The following is a 14042-nucleotide window of genomic DNA, read 5'->3' as shown; positions in this document are numbered from 1 at the left end:
CGTACGGTCATAGGACAGGGGGTTTTGGCCAGCGAACCCCCTTTAACAATTGACATCTGATCTTTGCAGTCCAACGCCCGGTTAGAGGTGACCATCTTCTTGAGCAACTTGCTTTCATGCGAAGACCATTTATGCTAAAACACATCTCAGGAAAGCAAAACTGCAACGTCATTAATCGTGCGCATAACCCTTTGACTAAAAAATACTGCGGCGTGATGGGATGTAACTATAGTCCTGTCCGATCTCGTCGCAGGTTGAAAATCTTTTTGTTCAACGGGCTGAGTCCTCCCATGGCCACTCACCATACTCAGCACGCATGGCCTTATATCGCTCCCCCCTAACGGTACGGACTCTCCTACTTGATTTCAATTGGTCCGCACGTTGGAGTCATTTTGTTCTTTCCTTTTTCTCAAACCACCGTCTCCTGCATAGGAAATGACTGGCTTAAATTGAATGGTAACTCTAGTCTTTCAGAATCACACAATCATCATCTAACTAGTGCTCTTCGATTTACTATGACAGATGATTAAGAGAAAAATGAGAAAAAAATGGTGATGGATAGTGCTCCTCGATTTACTATGATATTCGATTTACTATGATAGATGATTAAGAGAAAAATGAAAAAAAAATGGTGATGGATATTTTCGTTACATAGTATCAGTTCTGACTTTTTTTTTTATGTTTTCCCCTCAACCATCCATTTGCATACATGAACGACCCTGATTAGATTGCTGGATGGCTTTGAATAACTATTCACCATTCACTCACTCACTTTTATATATATATATATATATATATATATATATATATATATATATATATATATATATATATATATATATATATATATATATATATATTATAATACTTTCATCTTAGTTTTTTTATCCGAGAGAACTGAACATTATAATTTGATAGTATTGAATTTTAATGTTCCCCATTTATGATTAGATGTTTTAAAAACATTTCGCTGCATAATTTAAAGATCCATTGATGGGGTGTTTATTTAACAGAGGCGTTACCTTGAAAGATATCTCACTCCCCATCATCAATGTTTGACTAGTAAATCTTTAAAAGTAACTGTGCAGGGAAAATATAATTAAACTTTTTGGCTGGAAAATAGAAACCTTTCTAGAACCAATCATATTGATCAACGCTAAAATGTCCGAGTTCTGAATTTGGACTCTAGGAGCACCGATTAGGCATGGCCGACAACTCTCTTCCCCCTCCCCCATATCTAATGCTTGAGAGACTCACAGAGATTATTGGTGGCGCACAACAATGTAGCTCTTTGGTATGAATTTAATTGATTTGCAAGCTATGTAGGGAATCTTCTCGATTTACAACAGATGATGGGGATGCTATTATTAATTATAATATGTAGCTTTGTCTCTCTGTTGCTTCAAGAAACAAAGCCAATCCAGGAAAATGCTCAGATCCACTATAAATGGTGATGATCATCTGTAAGGCTGCAGCAAAAGATATTCAGGAATTGTGAAACTGAAGAGAGAAGAATTCATAAGACCAAGCACTGTCTAACCTGCAATTTTAGGGATTCTGACTTGCATATGTCCTTTATGTGTCGAGTAGTGGGAGGAAAGACGGCCTACCCACTTTGTCGATTTGTTTCTTCGCTACCGTGGCTGAATCGTTTGACAAGACCAGCTTCAATGTTGTGAGGCCTTTTCCACTTTAATCACCCATTTGGTTAGAGACACTTGCACAGAGTTATACACATAAAAATTCGAAAATACCTGTTTCAACAAAAACTTCCCAAGATGATACCCCTTACAAATGAAATAAACTGAAAATCCATGCCATTTCTTATTCCAAAAGCCACTAGAACCCTGTCATTGGCTTCGATGGACATAACTTAGCTACGAGCCTCCCTGAATTCATTACCATCCTTTAAAAATTAGCCCTGTTCTCAATTACATATTATGTCCAAACAAATTTGAAGGCCTGCTAGCCTAATGAAAGTCCTCGCATTTCTTCCAAGTATCTTGAACTTCTTCCTCTACCGTGCATGCTGGAGTTTCTAAAATTTTTTAGGCTGCAAAGTATCAGCTGGAAGGTTTTTCTCTAGCATTTGTTCAACTGTCCACGCTTGAAGCTACAACAAAAAGTGGGGTTATGTCTTTCCTATGGCACACAGGAAACATGAAGAACTTCAGTGAACATGTCCATGTATTCATAGCAACACGACAAGTAAAAGAACGAGATGAAGATCACTCCTGCTTTCTACAGATGGAACACTAATGCTAGGTAAATGCATCTTTTCTTCAACCTATCCAAGGTTGACAACCTCTCATAGTTTGCAGCAATGACAAACCATTTGGCCTGATGGTGACATTCTTTGTTCCAAGCCTGCTTCCAACAAGAAGGAGTTTAACCATATGCCAAAGGTCATAGAAAGAATCTTAATTGCTTTTTATCTGAAAGTAGTAAATGCTGATTGCCACCGATCCAAGGATAGAATAGTATGCTTCATCAAGGATAACTTTAAAATTTGGAGCCAACAATGGAGCCTGAGTTCAAAACCTGTAGAGATAAAAAGCCCACACCATTAGTACTAAATTCAATCACCTTTTCCTTGTAAAAAGACGATAATGGTTGTGCACTGCCCATTTCCTACCAGAATTTCATTCTTCTCTCACAAACAAGCTAGATACTGTCGAGCAGTTTCCTCTTATCCCCAAAGGAACCAAGCAGCCTTCACTACAAAAAATTCTGCTATTACCGATGGCAGAAAAACATTGGTAAAGGTAAGGCAAGCATCAATAAAAATTTTAACAATGTTTTGCTTAAGCGTCGGTAAAAAGTTTCACCGACATTTTCAATCTACTTGTCGAGGTTGATCATGTTCACCAACGAGTGTTGAATGTTGGTGTATAGACATCACTAATGCTATCACCAACGAGTAAGCACACATTGGTAATCATCCTCATCAATAATCAAACATAAGTGAGAATTATTATTGACATGCATGTGGATGTCAATCATAGTATTACTAACATGTAATTAAACATGGCGAAAATATGAACAATGGCTGCTAAAAGCATTTGTGAAAGCATGAATAATGCCCAGAATAACATCAAGTAAATGTATGACCGATGTCCTTCCAAACATTATTAAATATTAATAATTTTCTTCATTTGCAATTGATGATTGTTTCAAATTCTAATAATACTTACAATGACACTATTGGTTTATGGGTTTGAGTAGTTTAGATCCCTACTAGTTCTAATGAATATCTCAGCACGTGATGGCTATTCCGAACTTTCCGCGAATTGTTCAATGCACAAGATATTATAAGTTAATATGTTCAACCATAAAATACATGAATCATGGTAACATTTGTCTATTTCACCTTAAAAAGTATGAAACTCTGCATGCCTGTTTTATGTAGATTTTTATTTTGCACATGTTTGCGCATTTTTTTTACTAATTTCTTAAAACACCAAAGCACATATATTTTATATGGTATACCTAATAATATACACAATTTATTGATACCTTCGACTAATCCTCACCAAAGAAATCTGAAATTGACTACCAATGATCTTGTGGAATGCTATATTTGCTTATCAATTTTGCAACGTTGCATTAGTTCGTGGACCTACAGGAAGTTTGAAAATTTTTCTATATTCATGCCTTCAACACCTATACAAAGCATGAATATTCATGAATCACCTACTTCTGCAAATATGTTTCTCCTTTAAGGTGCCTGGATGGCCTGGAAATCTGGAATTGAAAATATATTTCTTGTAAAAAAGGAATGGAAAAAATCTTTTTGATTCCCATTTTGATGTGTGTATGTGTGATGACTGACAAATATATTTCTAGAAATATATTTTTTAGTTTGATGAAAAAGAAATATATTTTCTATTTCTTAACAACAGAACCACATCCTACTTTGGCCGCTCAACTACTTGCTTTCTGTAGATATTGTAGAGTTACAAAAAGCAAAGCAACCAAATAATATCTGTTCAACAATCAAAGTTCAATAGATATTTCTAGTCATTGAAACATCGAGAACTTGATATTTTTGTCACTCATGGGATAGGTGGATCCTTACAGATGCTTTGTCAAAGGTACTCAGCCCCACATCAATTCCAAAGACTGGAAGTCCCTGTAAACAAAATTGTGATTCTATCAAGTTTGTCCATAATTCCTCATATAAATATAAATCAAGTTAGTAAACCATGTATAAATCCTCACCTGTTGCAGCATAAACAGGAAGACTCAATGTTAAACAAGAAACTGCCATTCACATACATGTATCTGAAAACTCCAAGCATCTGTTGATCAAATACTAAGAAATGCATCAAAACCATTCACATCCAAATCAACAAACAAAATCCAGGCATTCTCAAAGAAATTAGATCCAACAAAACTATATTGATCATACAACACAAAATTCAGGGTCTTTATTTACAAGGAACTTAACAAGATGTCAACACATGAAATTAGATCTTCCTTCTTCTGGAAGATTTGGTTCAAGACATCAACACATTCTTGGTAATGGTGAGACTAGAAGAGGAGGGCAGCTTCGTTGGCCATGCCGGACGCGGTGGATAGGATGCCATCTTCCTTTGGTGGAGACTGAGAGGGCGTTACTGGTGAGGACGACGATGGCTCTTTGGTAGAGTCCATCAACAGATCGATGGCACAATGGATGGAAGGGAATGAAGGATGCCCATAAATTGCCCGCTTTGATTGTCAGCAATTGGACCCAAAATGGGTATCTAAGGGGATTTTGGGGGAAAAAAGGGAGTTGGAAGAAGAGGAAGAAAACCCTAAACCCTAACTTAAGATGGAGAAGAGGGAATGGTTGGAGCGAGCCATTGACTGATCCTTTCGGACAAGGAGTGCCGGAGAGGACGAAGCCTCGCAGAGAGAAAGAGACAACAAAACTTCGAATGAGATATGACTCGGGAAGGGAAATGAGTCTCTCTTTTTCCTTCCCTTTTCTTTTTCTTTGTTATCGTTTTCGTCTTTCATCCCTCTTCCTTCCCTGCTTTAACAGAATGAGAACGAGGCAGCGACAGAGGACAAAGATGACAAGAGCAAGACGATGCAGCAGCAAAGGACGAAGATGAGTAGAGGAAGATGATGGGAGCCCGACGTGAAGAGCCCTAACGGGTAAAAAAATAATTCCAGAAACATTTTTCCACCTTTTGCGGTGGAAACATTTTTCCGAAAAAATTTTCCAATTCCAGCCTCAACAGGCTCAAAAAAAATTCGTGTTTGATAAAATGGAAAAATTTTATTTTTCTGAGCTACAATGGATTTCCAGCCCATCAAACGGGCCCTAGATGAAAATTCATACTTCTCTTGTTTCCATCAAATAAAGTGGAAGTCAGTATAACAAACTACATTGCATAACTTTTATGTAAATATCACATACTTGTATATGCAACCAAAGATCTATATTGAAGGATGACATAAGCTCAGTAAATTTATGAAACAGTAGTAGCATAACAACAGGATGACGTGCCCATGTACTGATATGTGTCGTCAAGTATTTAACATCTATTCCAATTGGCTAGCCCAATGGGTTCATCTTTAGTTTATGTTGCGGGTCATTTCTCAAATAGGCTGTTGCTAAAGCTCAAGTGATCCCACATGTATTTCTACTTGGGGGTCTTTGAATAAAACAAATAAAGTTTGAGTGATTCCATTCACTATCACATTATGTGCGATAGCAAAGTTGAAGAGTTGTCTAACCCCCAGTTACATACTTCAAATTCTATTCTTTTTGTAATCCAACTTTTATTATTAACCCACCCTGCTGTGAATGCTATATTTTAACAGTTTAAAATCCAATTCATGCAAATTAATACTTGTTGGATGGCTTATTATGCAAGCTCTTCAACAAGCACTTAAAATTTAAATTCTGACCATTATATGTCAGCAAATAAACGTCATAAAATGGCACCTTGAACAAATATACAACACAAATATGATGTTATCCTTGGATCAAAGAGCATTAATAAGTGGTCCAATGTACAATCCAATGATGAACATGCTAGATGATATCTAAAAAACAACTATAATTAAAATGGCTCAACAATATTTTATGTCCTAAGTAGTTCAAACAATTTATCAAATTTAAGGCATGGGACCATAAACTTCGAAATACCAAAAAATGCATTAAAGCAAGCTCCAGTCAAGGTGATTTTTTGATACTAAGTTAATGTATAAGGGAACTAAAAATATGCAAAGTATCTCATCAAAATCTGACCGTCAAAAGCCAGATTTCGGCGATGTCACAAATTTGGAAAAACATAGGGACTTTGTGCATGTGAGGAATTTTTATGCAATTAGTATGTCAATCGGACTCTACTAAGTTCAGTAAACATAACTATAAAGCTTCATGGCCAAACCCCAACAAAAAATGGTGAAATCTCTCTGAAAATTTTCGAAACTATGCATACAAACAATATATACTTTAATATCATTCATAAATGGATAAATAACAAATATCAAGGTTAAAGAGCTTACCGAAAGTTATCTACGTAATGAAAATTGTATGGCAAACTGTCTGGGTGCTAGAATTCAAGGGTGATCACTAGTGGAACAATAGAAAGAAGATAGGGGGAGAGGGCTTCCAACAACATGTTAAAAAGTCAGTCTAGCCTTTACCGCACAAGTGGACATTGGTAAAAAAATTTCACCGATGGCCAACTTAATAACATCAGTGAAAGTTGGTGGCCCAAAATAACAAACTTTCACCTATGAGTGGTGAATGTTGGTGAAATTCTTCTTCCTCGACGTCTGACTAGAACATATCGATGATAGCCATAGTTATATTGATGCCCAGGAGGGACGTCGGTAATAGTTTGCTAGAAATTTCTTTGACCAGGCATAAATACCTTTACTGACGGCCACTGTCCAATCACCAACATTTGTCACAGGCCATCGGTGAATATCGACTTTTGCCGATGGCCGGACTTCAAAAGTTGGAGAAAGTCGACTTTCATCGACATTAGCATTCAATGCATCCTTTTACAGATGTCGGTAAAAGTCAACCTTCACCAATGGCCATCTCGCTATGCATAGGTGATGCCAGTGGCGGAGCCACGTTGTGGCTGGAGTAGGCAATTGCCCACACCAGACCACTAAATTTACATTATTTAAACATAGAAACCTCATTGATTTTACTTTTTTACATATGAGTGCCCCTTCAAGTTTGAAATTCACACTTAGAGTGCCTCTTAACAAGAAATTTCTGACTTCATCAATGGTGATGGCATGATTTTCTTTGTAGTGCTTCCTGCATTCCTTCTATATCCATATTATGAAAGTTAATATGCTTGATGTTGACAATCAAGCATCCTTGTTTAATTCATAGATATCCATGAGACCAACTCCACCTTCCATGTCTGGTCAACAAAGAATGTTCCACATGATAAGATTCTCTTTCCTATGGTGAAAATCTTCCTTACCATTGAAGAATTTTGTAATAGAGAGATGAAGCTTAAAAACATTGCAACGAAACTTTGATTAAGTTACTAACTTCATCCTTTAACAAACAAAAAAACTGCATAAGATAATAGAGCAGATTTTCCAAACTACGTAGCTCGTATGTCTTTCCAGTTGAGGAAGTGTAACATATTATTATTTATTACCTTGCTGAGGAGAAACAAATGCATGAATGCACAACTAAATTTAAACATATGAATGTAAAAATAACTTTGTCGAGTGCCTCTCCCTATTCGATACATTGGACATAAAGGTCACATACAATAATCTTGCAAGGATCTCAACATTAAACCAAATAATCTGATCCAGAACCAAATAATCTGATCCAGAAAATAGTTACAATGGAAGAACTGGACGAATAACCATACCTTCAAGAAAATACAAAACCAGCACTCTTAAACCTAGCAGAGTTCATGAAAATATTTCTTAGCCTCACCAAATTGTCGATACTAGCATTTATTATGATCAATAGAATCAGTATAAGAAAATCATTCTGAAAACAAGTTGACAATTATAAATTGAGAAAGCTACAAAATGCTGAGATGCATTGCACCTAACGAGCAAAATGCTGAGATGCATTGCACCTAACGAGCATAGGACAGTTAATGAAAACTCATGCACCAAAATGTATGGAAACTAGGAACGTACTGAAAGTTCAGAAAACCTTTTTGCATTTAGAGTTCGTACATAAGTCAAGCAATGTCAGTTTCAACACAAAAAACAAGTCCTAGGTCCCTAAGATGCATAATATTACAAAACTTAAAAATCTACAGTAGTGCAAAATTTGGAACCAGAAAGAACACAACAAAGTAAAAAGGCATATTAGAAGGATAAATTCCAAATCTTTCGGTGCAGCTCACATGATGTTGGGAAGGAAAACTAAAACTAGAAAAAGAGAAACACAAGCGAAAAAAAGATGTAGAAGAATTGAAGAGTCACTAGCTCAATGAAAGCAGAGAAAGCGACATATGAGGAAATGTACAATAGGCATTAGACAGAGAGAGATAGAGAGAGACGTGTATTTTTTTTCTTCCCAGCATGAATAAATGAAAAGAACTGAGGGATTAAAATGAATATTAAGCAAAAGTCGCGCGACGTACGAGAGTGGTGGGGTGAGCTTCCTCCAAACCAAATGCTACTTAAGGCACCCGACAATCATGCAGATGACCACATCAAGGATGGTAACAATCGGAATCAGCTCCCAGCGGAGTTTCTCGCTGATCGTTAGCGAGCTTATCTCTCTAACAAGAGGATAAGGAGGAGGAGGAAGAAGAATCATCCTAGCCCTAAATCCGATTAAAACCTTCAATATAGACAAAATCAAAACCTCGAAAGAAACCGATGGCACGTACAGAGTAAGACACTGAATGCTCCATGAAAACTTCAACCCTGTGGAGCTGAAGGATGGAAGGAACTACCTAGAACCTCTTCTCTTTGTAGAGAGCCATCCCTTCGCTTCACTCGTGGAGAAGAAAGAAGCCACTGCTTAGCAAGTGTTAATATGCCGATGGTGAGAACTGAGAGGTTAAGAGAGGAAAAGCGAGCGAAGGTTTATATTGTGCTCCTTCCATCAATTTTTTTTTTCAATTTATCATCGTATGCATAAGAATCTGTTCCCATTATCGGATAAGCACAGTTTGGCAACCGTAGCTACAACAACTATTTGTTGCAAACTTCAATGACCAGAGTCTTCCAAATTACACTAAAGGGATCTGCAAGCTTGTAGTTCACTATTGGTGCAAATTATACTGAATGACAGATAGCATGCACCATTCATGCTACACAAGTGTACTCAAACATGCATATGAGACATGTCAATGTTGGGATTTCTCCCCTCATGCATATACAAAACCAAACGTATATACTCTAAAACAGGATCATGCTAAATCATTGAAATAAACAAAACCTTAAACTGAAGCGGAAGCGTGCCTGAATCCATCTGATCTGGTGCACGGGAAGATCATAGCAAGGTCTTCCAGGGTACGTGCGGTGCGCGTGAGGTCTCTCTCAGATGGGGAAGAGAAAACCCTAGAAACTGAAGGCAACTGTTCTACACGACCCCAGGGACCACTACCATTATATAATGAGGACAATTACGGATTCGACCCATCAAAGAGTCTGTAATTACGTACAGGTATCTATACATTTCAAAATTACCCCATACCATCTAAAATGACGTAATATCCCAAAATGCAATCACTTAAGCGGATATTTACGTTAAGACAGCCATAATATCTGAAATTCCTCATAGACATATGTCGGCCCACCAAATGATCTTACAATCTCCCACTTGGGCCAAATATGTCTTTATATATTCAGACATTACATAAAACCTTAAGAACTCGTAACTGCTATTTTATTAAACATCATTTTCACCAATCTCGTCCATGATCATATCTACACAGAACCAAAGCGGCTTTCGCTATATCAAAATTAGCTAAACCTTCAATGATTACAAATGTTAACATAATCAATGACATATCTGATATGGATGTATAGCATGAGAATTACATGTAATGTGATTACAACATGTTTATTCTCAATTGGTCCAACTTTAAAACCTTATGGAGATTAAAACACACACATAAACACAGAATGAAACCAAATAACTTTAAACTTTATTCTGTAGAAAACTGAATATGTGTCCATACATAAGAGCAAACAAAATACAAACTCCCACTAAACTAGCACATCATCCAAGGATAACACCCCCATACGAACAACATGTTCGTGAAATACCTTAGGTGTTAAACCTTAAGTAAGCGGATCTGCAATTATAGAGTTTGTCCCAATATGCTCTAAAGACACCTGATCATTCTGTATCATCTTTTTAACAGCAAAAAACTTTATGTCGATGTGCTTTGACTTTGACAAACTGCGGCTGTTATTAGAGTACATGACTGCTGAATTATTGTCACACAATAACCTTAGTGGTCTTTCTACACCATTCATAATGCGCAGCCCCGTGACAAAATTCCGCAACCACAATGCATGATTGGATGCCTCGTAACATGCTATGAATTCTGTTGCCATGGTTGAAGTAGCTACAAGTGTTTGTTTGACACTTTTCCAGGATATATAGCTCCTCCAGCCAACAGAAATACATAGCCTGAAGTAGACTTGCGATTGTCTTGGCACCCAGAATCTGAATACCCAATAATCTTCAACTGGTCTGACTTCTTGTATGTGAGCATAAAATCTTTTGTTCTTTGTAAATACCTCAATACTCTTTTGGCTGCTTTCCAATGATCCATACCTCGATTACTTAAATATTTGTCTAACATTCCCACGATAAATGTAATATCTGGACGAGTACAAACCTGAACATACATAACACATCCCACAACACACGAATAGGGAATCCTTTTCATTTCCTTAGATTTGATTTCACTTTTAGGGCACTGTTTGAGACTAAACTTGTCTCATTTAGCAACTGGAGTATCTCCTGGTTTACAATCCTTTATGCCATATCACTGAAGTACCTTATCAATGTAGGCCTTTTGTGATAATCCAAGAATACCCCGAGAACGATCTCGAAATATTTGGATCCCCAAAACAAAAGATGCAGAACCAAGATCCTTCATGTCAAACTTTATTGACAAAAATTTCTTAGTTTCATGCAATATACCCACATCATTACTTGCCAGCAATATATCATCGACATATAAAATCAGAAAAAATAAATTTGCCCCCACAAAACTTTTGGTACACACATTCATCAACCATATTAGTTTCGACGCCAAATGAAACTATAACTTGATGAAATTTGTAATACCATTGACTGGAAAGCTCGTTTTAGTCTATATATAGATTTCCTCAGTGACACCTCTACTTAATTTTCTTTAGGTTGTTGAGTTTGTTCTTCAGTAGGGAGATCGACATCATTGCCTTCTTCTGAATATGTTGATGTAACAATGTCACGAATGAATACCTGACTATTGCTTACAACATCCGTATGAGTGGACTCAGGTCCCTCTTCAAAGACAATGCTTCTAACATGATCACCTTCCCAAACTCAATATCATCAAAGAAATGGGCATTTCCCGTTTCAAATGAAGACTTACTGATTGGATTATAAAACTTATAACCCCTTAATGTTTGTTCGTTTTTCCTTTATACTTTCCATGCAAACATTAAAGTCTACAAAATCAAGGGACTCAAGAATTCCATTTGACATCAGTATTTTCATCCTCTTTTCAGAGATATATTCTAAGCGCTTATGTTACAACATAACAGAATTCTCATTGGTCAATTTCTGTTTAGTACCACTAGACATAACATGCAAGGTTACATTATATGAAGCAACTTTATCAAGCAAATAGAGGTTATCGCTACTTGGCAAAGAACCAGTGACAATCAAATTTGAATACATAAACAACTTAAATTTCCTCCAAATGAACAATAGTAACCAAATTTGTCCAATGAGAAAATAGAAACTAAATTCCGTCTAAAAGCGACACCACATAAGTTTTTGTCATATTCAAATAACAACCAGTCTTTAACAATAACCGAAAATCTGCTATGGCTTCAACTTTTGTCTTCTTGCCATCGCCCACATAGATGAATCTTTCAGCATCATTTGACATTCGACAATTTAGGCAGCCTTGCATAGAGACACTTATGTGAGTAATAGCACCTGAATCTATCCACCAAATGTTTCCGGGTACTGAAGTTAAATTAACCTCAGAACAAACCAAAGTGAGAAGTGTACCTTTCTTTTCACGCCATGCGTGAAACTTAGTACAATCCTTTTTTATATGACCTTCACCCTTACAAAAAGAAGCAGCCTAATAGGCCTTCCTTATGCTTCTTCTGTTTCTTAACGGATGATTGGTCAACTGCAACTTCCTTAGCAGTCTTTCTTTTCTTATTTATAAGAATCGAATCATTTATCTCAGTAATAGTACTCAAATTTGCAAATATCATTGAAGCAGAACTCATTGTATAAAAAACAAACCAAAGCATGCTCATAATCAATACATGTACAAAGATCAAATAACAAATATAAATGAATTTAAACACAATGGCCCAAAATCCATCACAAGGTACCAGTGCAACGCCAATATCCAATCTTTGGATTGAAATATTAACTGCAAGTGGTATTCTTGGTCAACAATGAATATAGATAGTTAACACTGTCAAACAATGAGCCTATCTTTGGATTGACTCGCTATTCACATGAAAACCTGAAAAATTATCACATATTCATTGCCCTGTATACTTAAACCTGACCAAGCAACAATCCTCCTTTGAGTTGATCATTGCCTGTATGGATCAAGTATACTATCATCTAATGTTCAAAACAGGCAAATTCGTACAACAGAAGTCACTTTGGTGACATAAAGTACAAACGTACTCATCTTGAACAACAGACATGGCCAAAGTTCAAATTCACATTCCAAACATTCATCTAAAGTACACCCACAAATTAACAACATGCAAAACATAATGCATAAACCAAATTCACATGCAAGTATGCCCTACATTAAATCCAAAACCAAATGATTAAATGATATGGGCCGAAAAGAGTCCAAAATTTCATGAACTGGTACCATAATTATGTTTAAATGGGTCAAGAACCACTGAATCGGACTTAAAATGGCCCGTATCGGTCTTAAACCACAAGAAAAACACCCACATAGCCCTAAACAGGACTGAACCGGTTCAAAAATTGAACGAACCATTCAAAATTAGACCGTATCGGTTCCAAAACTGAATGAACCGGTCTGAAATGCCCTAAATCGGTCTGAAAACTGTCCGAATCAGTTTTAGAATGTCCGAAAATGGTCTAAAAAAAAAACGACTGAACCGGTCCAGAGGATATTCGAATCGGTCCCAACAGGTCTGAACCGGTCTTAAAACTAAATGAACCGTTTTTCCAAAGTTAAACCAAATGGATACGGTTCGGTCTTAAAAACAAATGAACCGTTTTTAAGTCAGACGCACGCGCGCGGGCGGGCGATAATTTTTTTTTTTTTTAAAAATCATGATGGATCCAAATCGGGTCTGTCAAGACCCGACCCGGTCCGACCCAAATTGACCGCCCGATCGGCATAGGTTTCACCTCTACTGCTCGCCTGCCGAATGGCAGGTGGGCGATGAAGCTCCATCGGCAGGCCACCCAACACCGTGGGTGGCCGCCGGCGGGTGCCGCCAGCGTCGCCGGACGTCGTCCGCCACAATGGCGGACCGACGTCCTCCGGAATCCGGTCGATTCTGGCCGGTTTCCCCTTCATCTTCATTTTGCCCCTTTTCTGAAGTGTGGGGTTGAAAACAACGGCGACGGCAGCGGGAAAACCACCGGCGGGTGTCCTGAGACGTTGGGTCGGCGCCGGCGGGTCGCATGAGCCCGTTCGGCGGCATCGAGGTCGTCGGTGGCAGCCCTTGGATGGCCGTCGCACCTTCCTTTCGTCGCCTGCCCCTACCGCTCTTATTCCTTCCCCTTTCGTGGCTGTGACGGAAGCAAGGGAGCCACCGGCGGGTCGCGCCAGGACGGCTGGCAGCCGGCCATCACCTTCCGACGACGATTGCCTGCCGAAAAACTGGCCGTCCAT

At 37.8% G+C, this 14042-nt stretch overlaps 1 protein-coding gene across 1 annotated transcript in view; it reads right to left on the bottom strand.

The window, feature by feature from the left end:
* The window catches only part of LOC116247487 (uncharacterized), a 27332-nt gene extending 13290 nt beyond the window's left edge, over nucleotides 1-14042 (bottom strand). Inside the window, exon 1 of the mRNA XM_050075899.1 lies at nucleotides 13553-14042. Coding sequence (XP_049931856.1) covers nucleotides 13553-14042 — 490 coding nt within the window. The remainder of the gene's footprint in view (nucleotides 1-13552) is intronic.

This window comes from Nymphaea colorata, chromosome 2 (assembly GCF_008831285.2).
Source record: "Nymphaea colorata isolate Beijing-Zhang1983 chromosome 2, ASM883128v2, whole genome shotgun sequence".
NCBI lineage: Eukaryota > Viridiplantae > Streptophyta > Magnoliopsida > Nymphaeales > Nymphaeaceae > Nymphaea > Nymphaea colorata.
Note: the sequence above shows the minus strand (reverse complement) of the source record. Positions and strands in the feature narration are given on the sequence as shown.